Source organism: Palaemon carinicauda, chromosome 16 (genome assembly GCF_036898095.1).
Source record: "Palaemon carinicauda isolate YSFRI2023 chromosome 16, ASM3689809v2, whole genome shotgun sequence".
Taxonomy (NCBI): domain Eukaryota; kingdom Metazoa; phylum Arthropoda; class Malacostraca; order Decapoda; family Palaemonidae; genus Palaemon; species Palaemon carinicauda.
Genome location: NC_090740.1, coordinates 71,835,221 through 71,847,693, shown reverse-complemented (window position 1 = coordinate 71,847,693; position 12,473 = coordinate 71,835,221). Strand labels below are relative to the sequence as shown.

Here is a 12,473-nt window from a genome sequence, read left to right as displayed (position 1 = left end):
GCGACAGAGAGAATTAATCAAGGAAGGAATAAAATCTCATCCACCTAGGGCTAGACTGGATAGCCTACAAGCTATCCCATCCATAAATAGCAATGAAGGGTACTTCACCTGCCAGGGAACTGGACTGGGAAGGGAACAAGGTTCCACAACAGGTAGATGCACCAGCAGGCACAAGGGGGCGGTGGGAGACTCAAGAAATTGGCGAGGCGGCAGGACAGTAAGGCCTAACTGTAGCATTAGAACGAGAATGGCGTTCTAAAGGGTCTGCAATAAGAAGGCACAGAGGACAAGTCCTCACAACTAGCCGTTAGCCTACCAAAAACTAAGAGAAGCCTAAGAATGGGTAAGGCAGCACAAAGGGAGGCCTACCTGTCAACACTAGAACAGGGGTAGGCAGTTCCAATGGATAGTCAAGAAGTAGACACAGGGAACAAGTTCCCAAGACCCTTTCCGCCTGGTCACACATGCAGGCTAAGTGGAAACTGAAGACAGTTGTCTTAGGACAAATGTAAAACTATCCAATACTCCCAGAAGGACCTTCAGGACTGCAGCTCCATGACCCATCAATAGTATGGGAGGATGGGCAGCCTGACGAAACCAGTAAGGTTAGGTGAAAGAATGGGATGGTGCACGAGTACATATTCACTAGTCATGGCTGCTGGACAGGGTAGAGTTAGCCTAAGTCAAGACTGATAAAATATGCACATGCAAATGCTAGTAATAAAGGGGGATACCCCATAATCATACCACAATTGTAAAAGAAGAATATAAAACACATTCTTATAATAAAATGACAAAATAAATCAGCATTTCTGAGCAATTTTGATACACGAGGGATGGCGCTGACCATGTGCCAGCCACAGGCAATAAAAAGCATGCACATCGAATAAAAACAGGGTGGAGACGCGAAATTCTCCAACACAAGAAAAGGCTACTCAGCTTAATAAATGAGAAAGAAGCCGAAGCATCCATGATCCCAAAATCACTCAAAAAGCTACGAAAATACACAAAAATTTTCAAACAACTGTCAGGATGGCGTATGCAAAAAGGAATGGGTTTACAGGAAACGTGTTAGTTGTAACACTTTGGGATTGTGAGTTGAAACAGCTCTCTCGCCCACGTATCCAATCGTATCCCATATCTTTTGAGACAAGGTTAATTATTCGAGGAAGGATAGTCGTGGCTTGTTTTAAACTCCTCCCTGGTGTATACACGATACCTCTCGGGATATTTGCTCCGGATGTTAGAAATCTGTGATACCTCTATAAGTAAAACTCTCTGGTATATCACTTGCAGAAATATCTCAAGTAGATAGCAGCCATTGAGGAACATCCATCAGGACAACATGGCTTGAGCCCAAAATTTTTTTATGTATTTCGATGATCTGTTGTCATAAGATGGAAGTCAAAGCTCATATGCCTGACGCTGAGGGTTTTGTCGCTGATGATCCAGAAGCACCATGGAACTGTCCTGTAATCCAGTACATAACTGAAATGGCACTTTGTCAGTCCAAGTGTAAGCATGTGTCTTAACACTCGGCAGTAGGTCTAGTAATATTACAGGAAACCTCATTTTGTGCCCTTTCTGTAGTCTTCGTCCCCCATTACAAAAACTAGTACAAACCTCTCTCAGGCCATGTCCATGCCTGATCTGATGGAGGTTCCACTTAAGACCAATTTACGTGATGCACCTGTAGTGGGGAAAGTGCAAAAACCTAGAATCCCACCATCTATTAATTGTAAAAGAGAGAGACCTCCATCTCTCTCTCCTTCCTCCATTAGAAACATTAAAGTTATGACATCAAATAAATTTGATGTTTTGTCTGTTGATGTTTCAAATGAGCCTGAAGGTAAACTGAATAAATCAGAAATTCAAGTTGAGGTCCATATCCGCCTCAACAAATAGATCAAAAGGACACAAAGAAAAACACAAACGTAAAACCCAACATATCTAGACCATCTCTGAAGAAACCTACAGATAATAATGTTAGATTAGAAAATGCTAATGGGAAGACCTCATCCAAGATGTCTTCCAGTAATACTGTAATCCATAGTTGTTCCAACACGAATACTTACCTCGAACTACTTTCTTAGGAGTTACCTGTAACCTCCTCTCTACCGACCAGAGTTTTGTGTAGGGTACCCTCTACCCCGCTTTCTATGGAGGCCTACCCCCGGCATTAAAGAATGTGCCCCGAGGGTAGGCTTATCGTTAGGTCGAGGTCCGCCCGGGTCAACAGCTCCAGTAAGTTCTCTGGTCGCGACGTGTCAACACGTCGCCCTCGTTCTCTATCGATCCTTTTGTGCGTTCTGAGTGTCCCACGTGTTCCCCGCGTGGTAACTTGTGTTTCCTGTGTACTGTTCCCGGGTGTTCCTGTGTGTTCACGTTCCTCCCTTGTGCTTACCCAGTGTATTCCTTGATTCCCTTCGTGCTTGTGTCTTGCGTGTGTGCATTATGGAGCAAATCCGCCGTTGTCCTGGGCCTAGAGCCGGTAAATCGTGTGGAGCGTTCCTCTCCAAGCCTGAAGTGGACCCTCACTCCCTTTGCTCCTCATGTAGGGGAAGGGTTTGTTCGTCAGCAGATACGTGCCCCGAGTGTGTAGGTTGGAGTGATATCCAGTGGGTACGTTACAGTACTAAAAAGAGAAAATCAGCGAAACGTTCCCCCAGAAAAGCTAGCGTTACTTCGCCGCTACCATCACCCAGTGAGCGGTCCGACGGGGCCTCTGTTTCGCCGTCCCCTACACAGAGTAGGGGCCGAGGTAAGTCTGTCGTGGAGAAGGAACAAAGCGGTCTTCCCCAAGAGTCTAGTGAAAGTGCAGTGGCGGTTGCGGGTCCTTCTAGGGCTAGTGAAGAACCCAGTAGTGCGTCCGGAGAGTCGGCCCTTGTGCCTGGGGGGCACGTGTCCTCCGATGACCCCTTGTGGGGTAGTAACGCAGTGTCTGTGTCTTCGCCGCCCTCGTGGGCCTGTGCTTCAGGGTCTTCGGTAGGTGGCGACAACCAAAATAAGTTACGGTCTACGGGTAATGATGCCTTCGGTTGGAAGCTTCCGAAGACACCAGGTAGGTCCCCCTTACGAATGGAAGAGGGCCTGGACCCCTGGCTTCCTAGCATGGAGCGCCATGGATCGTTCCCGGCCCCTCTCACGGAAGTCCCCGAAGATTTCCTTCAACCGTCGACCTCGGGCACTCAATGGGTTAAGAAGTCCCCCGCAGTCCCCGCTACTGCCCGCCATACGATAAGTTCAGTGTCGTCGGGTTCGTCAGAAGATTATTACTCGTCGGGGGAAGAAGCCAGGAGAAAACATCGTCGTCGGAGAGAGCGGTCCAGGAGCAGGCGTTCCCGTTCTAGGTCGCGCTCCAGGTACAGTAGGAAGCGCTCCCGCTCCCCAGGGCGTAAGTACAGGAGGAGTAGGTCTCCTGATGGCGACTGGGTCTTCGTACCCCGGGAGTCAAGAGTACTTTGTTCCCCGGACCGCCGGTCCAGAGAGTTCTCGCCAAGGATACCTTCCTCCAAACACGGCCTTGACCCTCGCAACCAAGCTCGCAGGAAGGACTCTACAGGTAGGCGTAAGTCTTCGAAGCCTCCGGTTCACCCTGCCCAGCGGGGGGAAACGCGCTTCTTTTCGGGCAGCCTGGCCGAACCAGCCCAGCTGGTGCGGCCTTCGGGTCGGAAGGAACGGTTCCCGCTGTCGGGTCAGCCCATGGGAACCGCGTCCTCGTCACCCAGAGCCCTTGAGCGGACGCGAGTCCCCGCTGAGTCGGCGATGCCTGCGTTAACCCAGGCCCCTGGTGCGGACGTCCCCGCCGATGAAGTCCAGTACCTCGGTAGGACGGCACCCCTGGCTCCTAGAACTGGACGTCCGGTCGGTGTGCCCGGCAACCCAGCTCCCCGGTCTCAAGCCGAGACCTCGGCTGACGGGAGGGAGGGTACCCCAACGGAGGACTCGGCCTATTGGAGGGTGATTGGCCTTATCAGGAGGCACCATAAGATTGAGGAACCTGCAGCTACGGACGAAGACTTCTGGAGGTCAAACCTGTTACGGATAATGCAGACCCCTACCCAGCCTAAGACGTCTCTAGCGCTTCCTCTAGCCCGAGATCTGGTCCTAGGGCAGGAGTATGTGGACAAAGTGGTGGCTAGTAATGCCGAGGCCCCCAAAACCCAGAGTTCCTCAAAATTGCTTCAGGGCCTCAAGACTCAGGGCAAAGTATATGTGCCAGAGGGGCGTCGCCCAGGCCCCTGTAAAGTGGAATCTTCCATTGACATCCTGGGTCAGGGCGTCTCAGAGGATAGAGCCTCTTCGGCCCCAGTTTGTTTCTCTCCATCGGAGGCCTCCATGATGGAAGAGATGTCAAGGGATCTGGTGAACGTCTCCTCTTGGCTGGACTGGTGGGCTTCCACCTTAGTAGGAGTACAAGCCTCGTTCGACCCCGCGGACCCTGATCAGCAGAGCCTCCTGAGGGAACTTATTACCTCCGGGGGTAAAACCTTAAAGTTTTTAACGTACCAGTCGCTCGCCTTGACAGCTAACTGGGTACTCCGCAAAAGAGACACCGTACCGGCTAAGGTGTCCCGGAAGGTTCCAGACAGGGAAGCGCGGGCCATGAGGAGCCTACCCTTGTGGGGGGAGTCCTTGTTTCCCCTGAAAGAACTAGAGACCATCATGGAGAAGGTCTCGAAGAGGAAAGATTCTAACACCCCCAGGCCTACGCCTTCTAGGAGACCGCCCTACAAGAGGTCCGTCTCAGATAGTGCCGCGACGGCCCAGGCCTCTCCCAGCACGGCGAGGAGAGAGGCTCCCTCTTCCTCCTGGTCCTCAGCGCCTCAGCCCCCCCGTAGGGGAGCTCCAGCATCCTCAAGCTCCTTCAGAACAGGTTACTCTGCCTCTAGGAGAGGCCGTTCAGGCCGCCCCTCCAGAAGGAGATAGAGTGGGAGGCCCCCTATCCCCGCCCAAGCCTCGGGTTGGGGGATGCCTCAGACTACATTGGCAAGCATGGAAGGCTCACGGAGCGGAGCCTTGGACAGTGTCCGTACTAAAGGAGGGCTACAGACTACCGTTCTTTGCAGAACCACCCCCTCTTATCCCGGCCAGCCGGGCGGAATGGCTGGCCCCCAAAGACCCGTTGAAGAAGACCGCCCTTCAAGAGGTGTCCTCCATGTTAGAGAAGGGCGTCATGGAAGAAATTCTTCTCCCAGGCCCAGGTTTCTACAGTCGTCTGTTCCTAGTAGAAAAAGCGACGGGGGGTGGAGACCGGTTATAGATCTGTCGGCTCTCAACAAGTTCATCAAGAAGACAGACTTCAAAATGGACGCTCCGAAGTCAGTCCTGCTGTCCTAGAGGGAGAAAGATTACATGATGACCATAGACCTCAAGGACGCCTACTTCCAAATTCCGGTCCACCCCTCGAGTCGAAAGTTTCTCCGGGTGAAATGGGGTTCCCAGATCCTGCAATTCAAGACCCTTTGCTTCGGATTGTCAACAGCACCCCAGGTGTTCACAAATGTCTTCACGACTGTCTCAGTGTGGGCTCACGAACGAGGCATTCGCCTCATCCGATACCTGGACGACTGGTTGCTTCTTTCCTCCTCGAAGGACCTCTTGGAGGAACAAGGGATGAAACTCCTCCAGTTTTGCAAGGATCTGGGCATCGTAATCAACCCGGAGAAATCAAACCTATCCCCATCCACCAGAATGACCTACTTGGGAATGACGTTAGATACCATTCTGGGAAAAGCCTTCCCTTCGGGAGACAGAATAAACAACCTCGTGAAAATCATTCGGCCGTTCCTGTCGGGGCGTCCCAGGAGAGCGAAAGACTGGCAGAAACTGATAGGTCACCTGGTCTCATTGGAGAAACTAGTTCCCCAAGGGAGGGTAAGGCTCAGAGCTGTACAATGGAACCTGAAGAACCTCTGGTGCCAACTGGACTCACAACAGGTTCTAATCCCAGTTCTACCAAACACGAGACCCTCCCAGGAATGGTGGCATTGCCAGTTGAACTCACTCAAGGGGATGCCCTTCGCGAGCGACCCCCCCGAGTTACTACTGTTCACAGACGCCTCCAACCAAGGGTGGGGAGCCCATCTCCTCGACGAAACAGCACGAGGGACCTGGTTGGACGGGGAAAAGGAACTTCACATCAATGTCCTGGAGTTGAAAGCAGTCCAGAAGGCTTGCCTACACTTCGCAGATCTTCTAAAGGGAAACACCGTGGCGTTGATGTGCGACAACGCCACGGTAGTAGCATACATAAAGAAGCAAGGAGGCTTGAAGTCGAAGGAGTTGTGCGATCTCACCATAAAAATTCTAGATTGGGTAGAAGAGAACCAAGTGGTGTTGTTAGCGAGGTTCATTCCCGGGAAGAAAAACGTACTGGCCGACGGTCTCAGCAGAATGGGCCAGATAGTAGGGACAGAATGGTCCCTCCTTCCAGAAGTAGCCAAGCTCATCATCCAATGTTGGGGTTCCCCGGTGATGGACCTCTTTGCAACAAAACTCAACGCCCAACTCCCCGTATATTGTTCTCCTGTACCAGACCTGAAAGCAGCCTTAGAAGACGCCTTTCAGCACAAGTGGGACAATCTAGACGTGAACGCTTTTCCCCCTTTCACGTTGATAAGGCAGGGGCTCAACAGAGTAAGGACAGCCCGAAACCTAAAGATGACTTTGGTAGCGCCCTGGTGGCCGGAGAGAGAGTGGTTCGCGGACCTAAAAGACCTGGCGAGTCAACCACCGTGGCCTCTGCCCGACAGGTCAGACCTTCTGCATCAACCTCATTTTCTCAGGCTCCACGACAACCCACTCTCCCTACGTCTTCACGCCTGGAGACTATCGAGCGGCTCCTGAAGAAAGAAGGATATTCTTCATCCACTGCTAAGAGAATGTCGTTATACCTGAGAAAGTCTTCAGCCGCGGTCTACCAGGCTAAGTGGGCCTCCTTCACGAAGTGGTGCTCTGAGAGGCACATTAAGCCTCTTAAGGCCTCTGTCCCAGACATAGCAGATTTTCTGGTGTTTCTCAGAGACAAGATGGGAATGTCAATCCCAGCCATAAAAGGGGTTCGGGCCGCCTTAGGCCAAGTCTTCCTCCTGAAGGGCATCGACCTGGGGGCCTCTAGGCACATAGCGATGCTTGTCAAAACCTTCGAGCAGTCCTGCCCCCCACAGGCCTGTAGGGTCCCCCAGTGGGACTTAGCCAAGGTCCTGAAGATGTTGTGTGGCCCCCCCTTTGAACCTTTGAAAGATATCGTGGACAGGGATCTCACTCTCAAGGCCGTCTTCTTGCTGGCCTTGGCGTCCGCTAAGAGAGTAGGTGAGATCCATGGGCTGTCATATGACGTTTCTCATTCGAAGGGGTGGAAAGAAGTATCCTTCAAGTTCGTCCCTTCTTTTGTGGCTAAGACCCAGAACCCAGCAGTCTGGGATCCGAGGTTCGAAGGTTTTTCAATACCTGCCATCCCTAGGACGGGTAATTCAGAGGATTTGAAATTATGCCCTGTACGGGCCATTAGAAAATACCTTGAGAGAACGGCTCATCTCCGCCCAGGCATCAAGAGCCTCTTCGTATCCACGGGTATTACTAAGAAGCAAGTGTCCAAGAACACCATTTCCTTCTGGTTGAGACAAGTTATTGCCAGAGCCTACAAGGAGGAAGGCATAGCAGTGCCAGGCACCCCCAGGCCTCATGACATCAGAGGCCTGAGCACGTCCTTAACCTTTGAGAAAAACATGGCAGTAGGTCAGATCCTTCGAGCAGGTACTTGGTCGAACCAGTCAACCTTCACTGCCCATTACCTCAAGGACTACTCGAGGAAGTCCTTAGACGGGTTCTCCATTGGAACAGTCATCTCCGCCCTCCAAGTGGTGTAACGGTAAAAGCCCCAGGCTCAATCACGGATAGCAACCGGGAGACACAGGTGCGTTTTCCTTCCATCCTACCCAGTTGCTTCCTAGCCTCATCGGGGAGTACCAACTTGTACCATTGGATAACACATTCTTCACGACTACGCTACTGGATGCAACATCAGAAGAAGTTTTTCAAAGGGTGAGTACTTAGACACTAACGTGAGCTCTTTGTGTAGTTACCCTCTCATCCGTTTTCTAGTATGTACCGTTATTCCTAGGCCTCTTGGCCTCCGCTTACCGGGTCAGGGGGTCAGAATAGCACTCCCGCCTCCTAAAGTGTAAGTCTCCTAAGAGAGTAGTTCGAGGTAAGTATTCGTGTTGGAACAAATCAAAAATTTTAAGTAATTTTTATTTTTCCTAACATACTTACCGAGAACTACTTTCGGGTAATGGCCCTCCCTTCCTTCCCCGAGTGCCTCTCTTCCCTTGCAAGCATTGTGCTATTTCAATAGAACTTACTGGAGCTGTTGACCCGGGCGGCCCTTGACCTAACAATAAGCCTACCCTCGGGGCACATTCTTTAATGCCGGGGGTAGGCCTCCATAGAAAGCGGGGTAGAGGGTACCCTACACAAAACTCTGGTCGGTAGAGAGGAGGTTACAGGTAACTCCTAAGAAAGTAGTTCTCGGTAAGTATGTTAGGAAAAATAAAAATTATTTAAAATTTTTGATTTTTCTCCCCCATTTTGCAATGGAATTTTCAGGGTTTAAGGGCCAAATATGAAGAGTTTAAGCTCCTAATTCATGAACATTCCCCCATAATTGTATGTCTACAGAAAAATAAGCTTGATGCTAACACTCCTAGTCCTCAAGAGTATGTTAGCTATAGAACACCATATAATTAACAAGCAGGAACCATGGCGGAAGTCTGATGTACGTTCATCGAGATGTTCCCCAAATACCTTTGTCTATTTGCATACCCCTGCAGGCAGTAGGGAGAAAATATACAATATGCTTTCTGTACTTACCTCCAAATGATAATATTTTATATGATGATTTAGTAAAGGTCATTCAACAACTCCCTCAACCTTTTCTCTTACTGGGAGATATGAATGGTAGACATCCTTTATGGGGTGATGTTTTGGCAAACGCAAGGGCCAATATTATCTCATCAATTGTGGAGAATGAGGATGCCGGACTCCTTAATACAGGAGAGACCACGCACTTCCATGTTCAGACGGGTACCTTGTCATGCATTGACCTTTCAATTGCAAGCTCTAACTGCCTTCTTGATTTTGATTGGAGGACATTAGATGATTGGCATACCAGTGATCATGCCCCAATCATTATAAACACCAACAAGGGTCTGCCTTTACAAAGATCACCACAGTGAAATCTTGCCAAGGCAGACTATGTTAAATTTTGTGAGCTAAGTGAAATCGAAAGGAGTGCAGAGCAGTTTGAAAGTATTGATGATACCATAGACCTACTGAATGGAACTCTCCCATACAGCAGGAATCAATTCGATTCCCATAACCACAGGATTATTTAAACAACGATCAGTCATGGCAGGGTCTTCAGAATTAACAGTCTTGCTCAGAGCCACCAGAAAATCTCTGACTAGATTGAGAAGACGCCGTACTGATGAAAATTTGATTACATACAATAAGTGTAGAGCACAGTTCCGTTGTGCCATGAAAAAAGCTAGACACTAGTCTTGGGTGTCTTTTGTTTCCTCCATTAACAGTAGAACACCACCATCTTCTGTATGGAGGAAAATAAAAATTATTGTAGGCAAATTTACCCGAAACCCACCACCAGTGTTGAAAGTGAACGGTCAGTATGTGACTGAAGTCAATGATGTTAGCAATGCCCTGGCTGATCATTTTTCAAATGTATCATGCAAGCGTGTAGCAGCTCCTGGTCACTAGTATAGGAGCATCGAAGAGAGGAAATTTTTAAATTTTGCAACAGGAAGGGAAGAATCGTATAATTTTCCTTTTACTGATAGAGAACTTGATTCCGCTCTTGCTACTTATAACGATACAGCCCCTGGACCCAATGGAATTCCATATGCAATGATTAAACAGGTACATTTTAATACTAAGTTATTTATTTTAAGCATTATTAACCATTTTACCCCCAATGGACGTACTGGTACGTTTCACAACACTCATTCCTTTACCCCATGGATGTACTGGTATGTCCTTGCAAAAAATTGTTTTTTACATTTTTTTTTTTGCATATTTTCGATAACTTTATGAGGAACTTCGGACATTTTCCAAAATAATGAGACCAACCTGACCTCTCTATGACAAAAATTAAGGCTGTTAGAGCAATTTGAAAAAATATATCGCAAAATGTGCTTGAAAAAAAAAATGCCTGGGGGTTAAGGGGTAGAAAGTTCCAAATAGCGTTGAGGGTAAAAGGGTTAATAGAATATGGCATGATCATAGTTACCCAAGTGTTTGGGAACTAGCCATTATTTTAGCCTTTTTAAAACCTGGTAAGGACAAGTTTTTAGCAGCAAACTATCGACCTATTGCATTGACATCTTGTTTATGTAAAATCAATTGTATTTTTAGGAGTCCTCTTGCCCAGTATAAATCAAGGGATGGTGCCCAGTGCTCCGTTCTCTTGACCCGTTACCTAGATTTTTGGGTATTCCACCTTTTTACCTTTTTGTGTAGTGAACGTTGGAGTGTAGTCGGTATTCGGACACTAGGCAGTTCGGGTGCTACCTTTGGCCACAGTCTGCAAACCACTACAATGTCTAGGTTAAATGAGGAGTTTAGTTACAAATTTATGCTTACCTAGTCAAGTCATATTGCAAAATTTTACATCTAGCATGGATTGGCCAGGGCGTCGTCCTGCAAGGGTGAGGAGGTGTCAGGGTGCCCTTCAAAAGCTTGTAGGAAGATCATAGTTTCACCTCAGGACAGTCTGCGTAAGGGTTTGCATATAGTGTCGGAACAAATGCCAAACTTGGAATGATTAGTTTTTTCCTACACAAACTGGTCCCACTATCACCTTACCCCAGGAAGTCCTGCCACAATTGCAAAGTGATGCTTTGTTACCAGTGCAGGTGTGAGCCGGGTGGTTGGTCTACCCCCGCTATCCTGCTCTGCTAACTAGTGGTAGGTAGTTACACCTCACAAAAGTTTCAACAGTTAGTTCCAGCTATTCCTGAAATATATCTCTACTGTAAAGAGCTCCAGGTTTGTATAGTTAGGATAATGTTTGGAAATGTTGAGATACACAAAATACAATGGGGACTCATTGAAATGGTCAAATGTCATTGTCTGTTTCAACCCTGCTACGCAAAAATCATGGTTCTAAGATATCTTTTAATGTATGAGATTTGTGACTCCTATGTATGAGAATCATGCGTGCACAGGTGTGGCTGTGATATTTATCTCAATGTTTCATGTACATTGAAGAAATGCTTATCCAAACATATGCCATTGTATTGCCTGGCTGCCTTTTAGCTCATTCAAGATGCTAAATTATAGAATAGATAAATTTTTGGGGGCTCTTTTGTTTGTTAATAGATTTTTTATACAGATTGGTGTCTTTTTTCAGCTATTGAGGTTTGTGAAAACATCACTTCTTTTTTCAAAGAAAGGATTGAAAAGCAGCATTATAACATGGAATAAAGTTGTCCTTTTGCATGGTCCCCCTGGAACAGGTAAAGTCTTTTGGTTTTTGTATTTTGTTTTTTATAAGCAATAAAAGTTATTCAAAAAAAAGGAAAAAATTTGTTCCGGTACTATATAAAAACCCTTTTGCTATTTAAGTGGAGATATATTTCAGCAACATCTGAAACCAGCCACAAGACTTTTAAGCAAGGTGTAACTACCCATCGCAGTTAGCGGGGCGAGCGGGTGGTAGACATGTCACTCCAATCGCACTCGCACAAGTAACAATTCGTTACTTTTTATTTTGGCTTGGGTGTAAATAGACGTTTTGTCTCTCTCTCCCGTTACTCTTTAATAAACTGGCTTTTGACTTTAGGTTGTGTTTACTTGTTTAACCTCCTATGGAGGACGAACAAGTAGAACAATGTCCTTGACCCCCAGACTTCCCTAGGTGCAGACACTTGCTTCTGATGAAGCAGGGGGCCCCTCCATCGGAGGAGTCTCTTGTAGCTACTTGCGGCAACTGCTGCCTTCCTTAGGGCATTCGGGTCTCCCCATTTAAGGATTGGCTTTTGAGAGTACTACAGTTAGAGGCACAGCAGGACTGCTCATGGGATCCACGGGTTAACTACGGTCTTCTCCTCTGAGACTCTGGAGGTAATGCACTGACAAAGTTTTCGTGCCTTTAGCTGCAGCGCTTTGCTTCTGCCCTCTTAATTCCTGCAGCTCCGGCATAGGAACCTTGCAGACTGGGTCCCCTCAGGGTTTTCCAGTTGGGGTGAACCCCGAAACTAGCTTTGGCTACGTTTCACAGTCAGCGCTCAATGCCGACCTTCTACTGGAGCTTCTTGACAGGAAGCAGTGTGTGCTGCTCAGAAGTTCGCCTCCAAGTGTTGGTCATCTATCCACTTTACGCAGATGGTGATGTCTGCCGACTACTTGCGGTCGCCGCCTCTTCCATCTACAAGTTATGTAGCCTATAACCCTTT

The 12,473-nt window shown here is 48.1% G+C and overlaps 1 protein-coding gene across 1 annotated transcript in view; it reads left to right on the top strand.

The window, feature by feature from the left end:
- The window catches only part of pch2 (pachytene checkpoint 2 protein), a 150,681-nt gene that overhangs the window by 56,596 nt on the left and 81,612 nt on the right, over window positions 1-12,473 (top strand). The window contains exon 4 of the mRNA XM_068389899.1: window positions 11,429-11,534. Coding sequence (XP_068246000.1) covers window positions 11,429-11,534 — 106 coding nt within the window. The remainder of the gene's footprint in view (window positions 1-11,428; window positions 11,535-12,473) is intronic.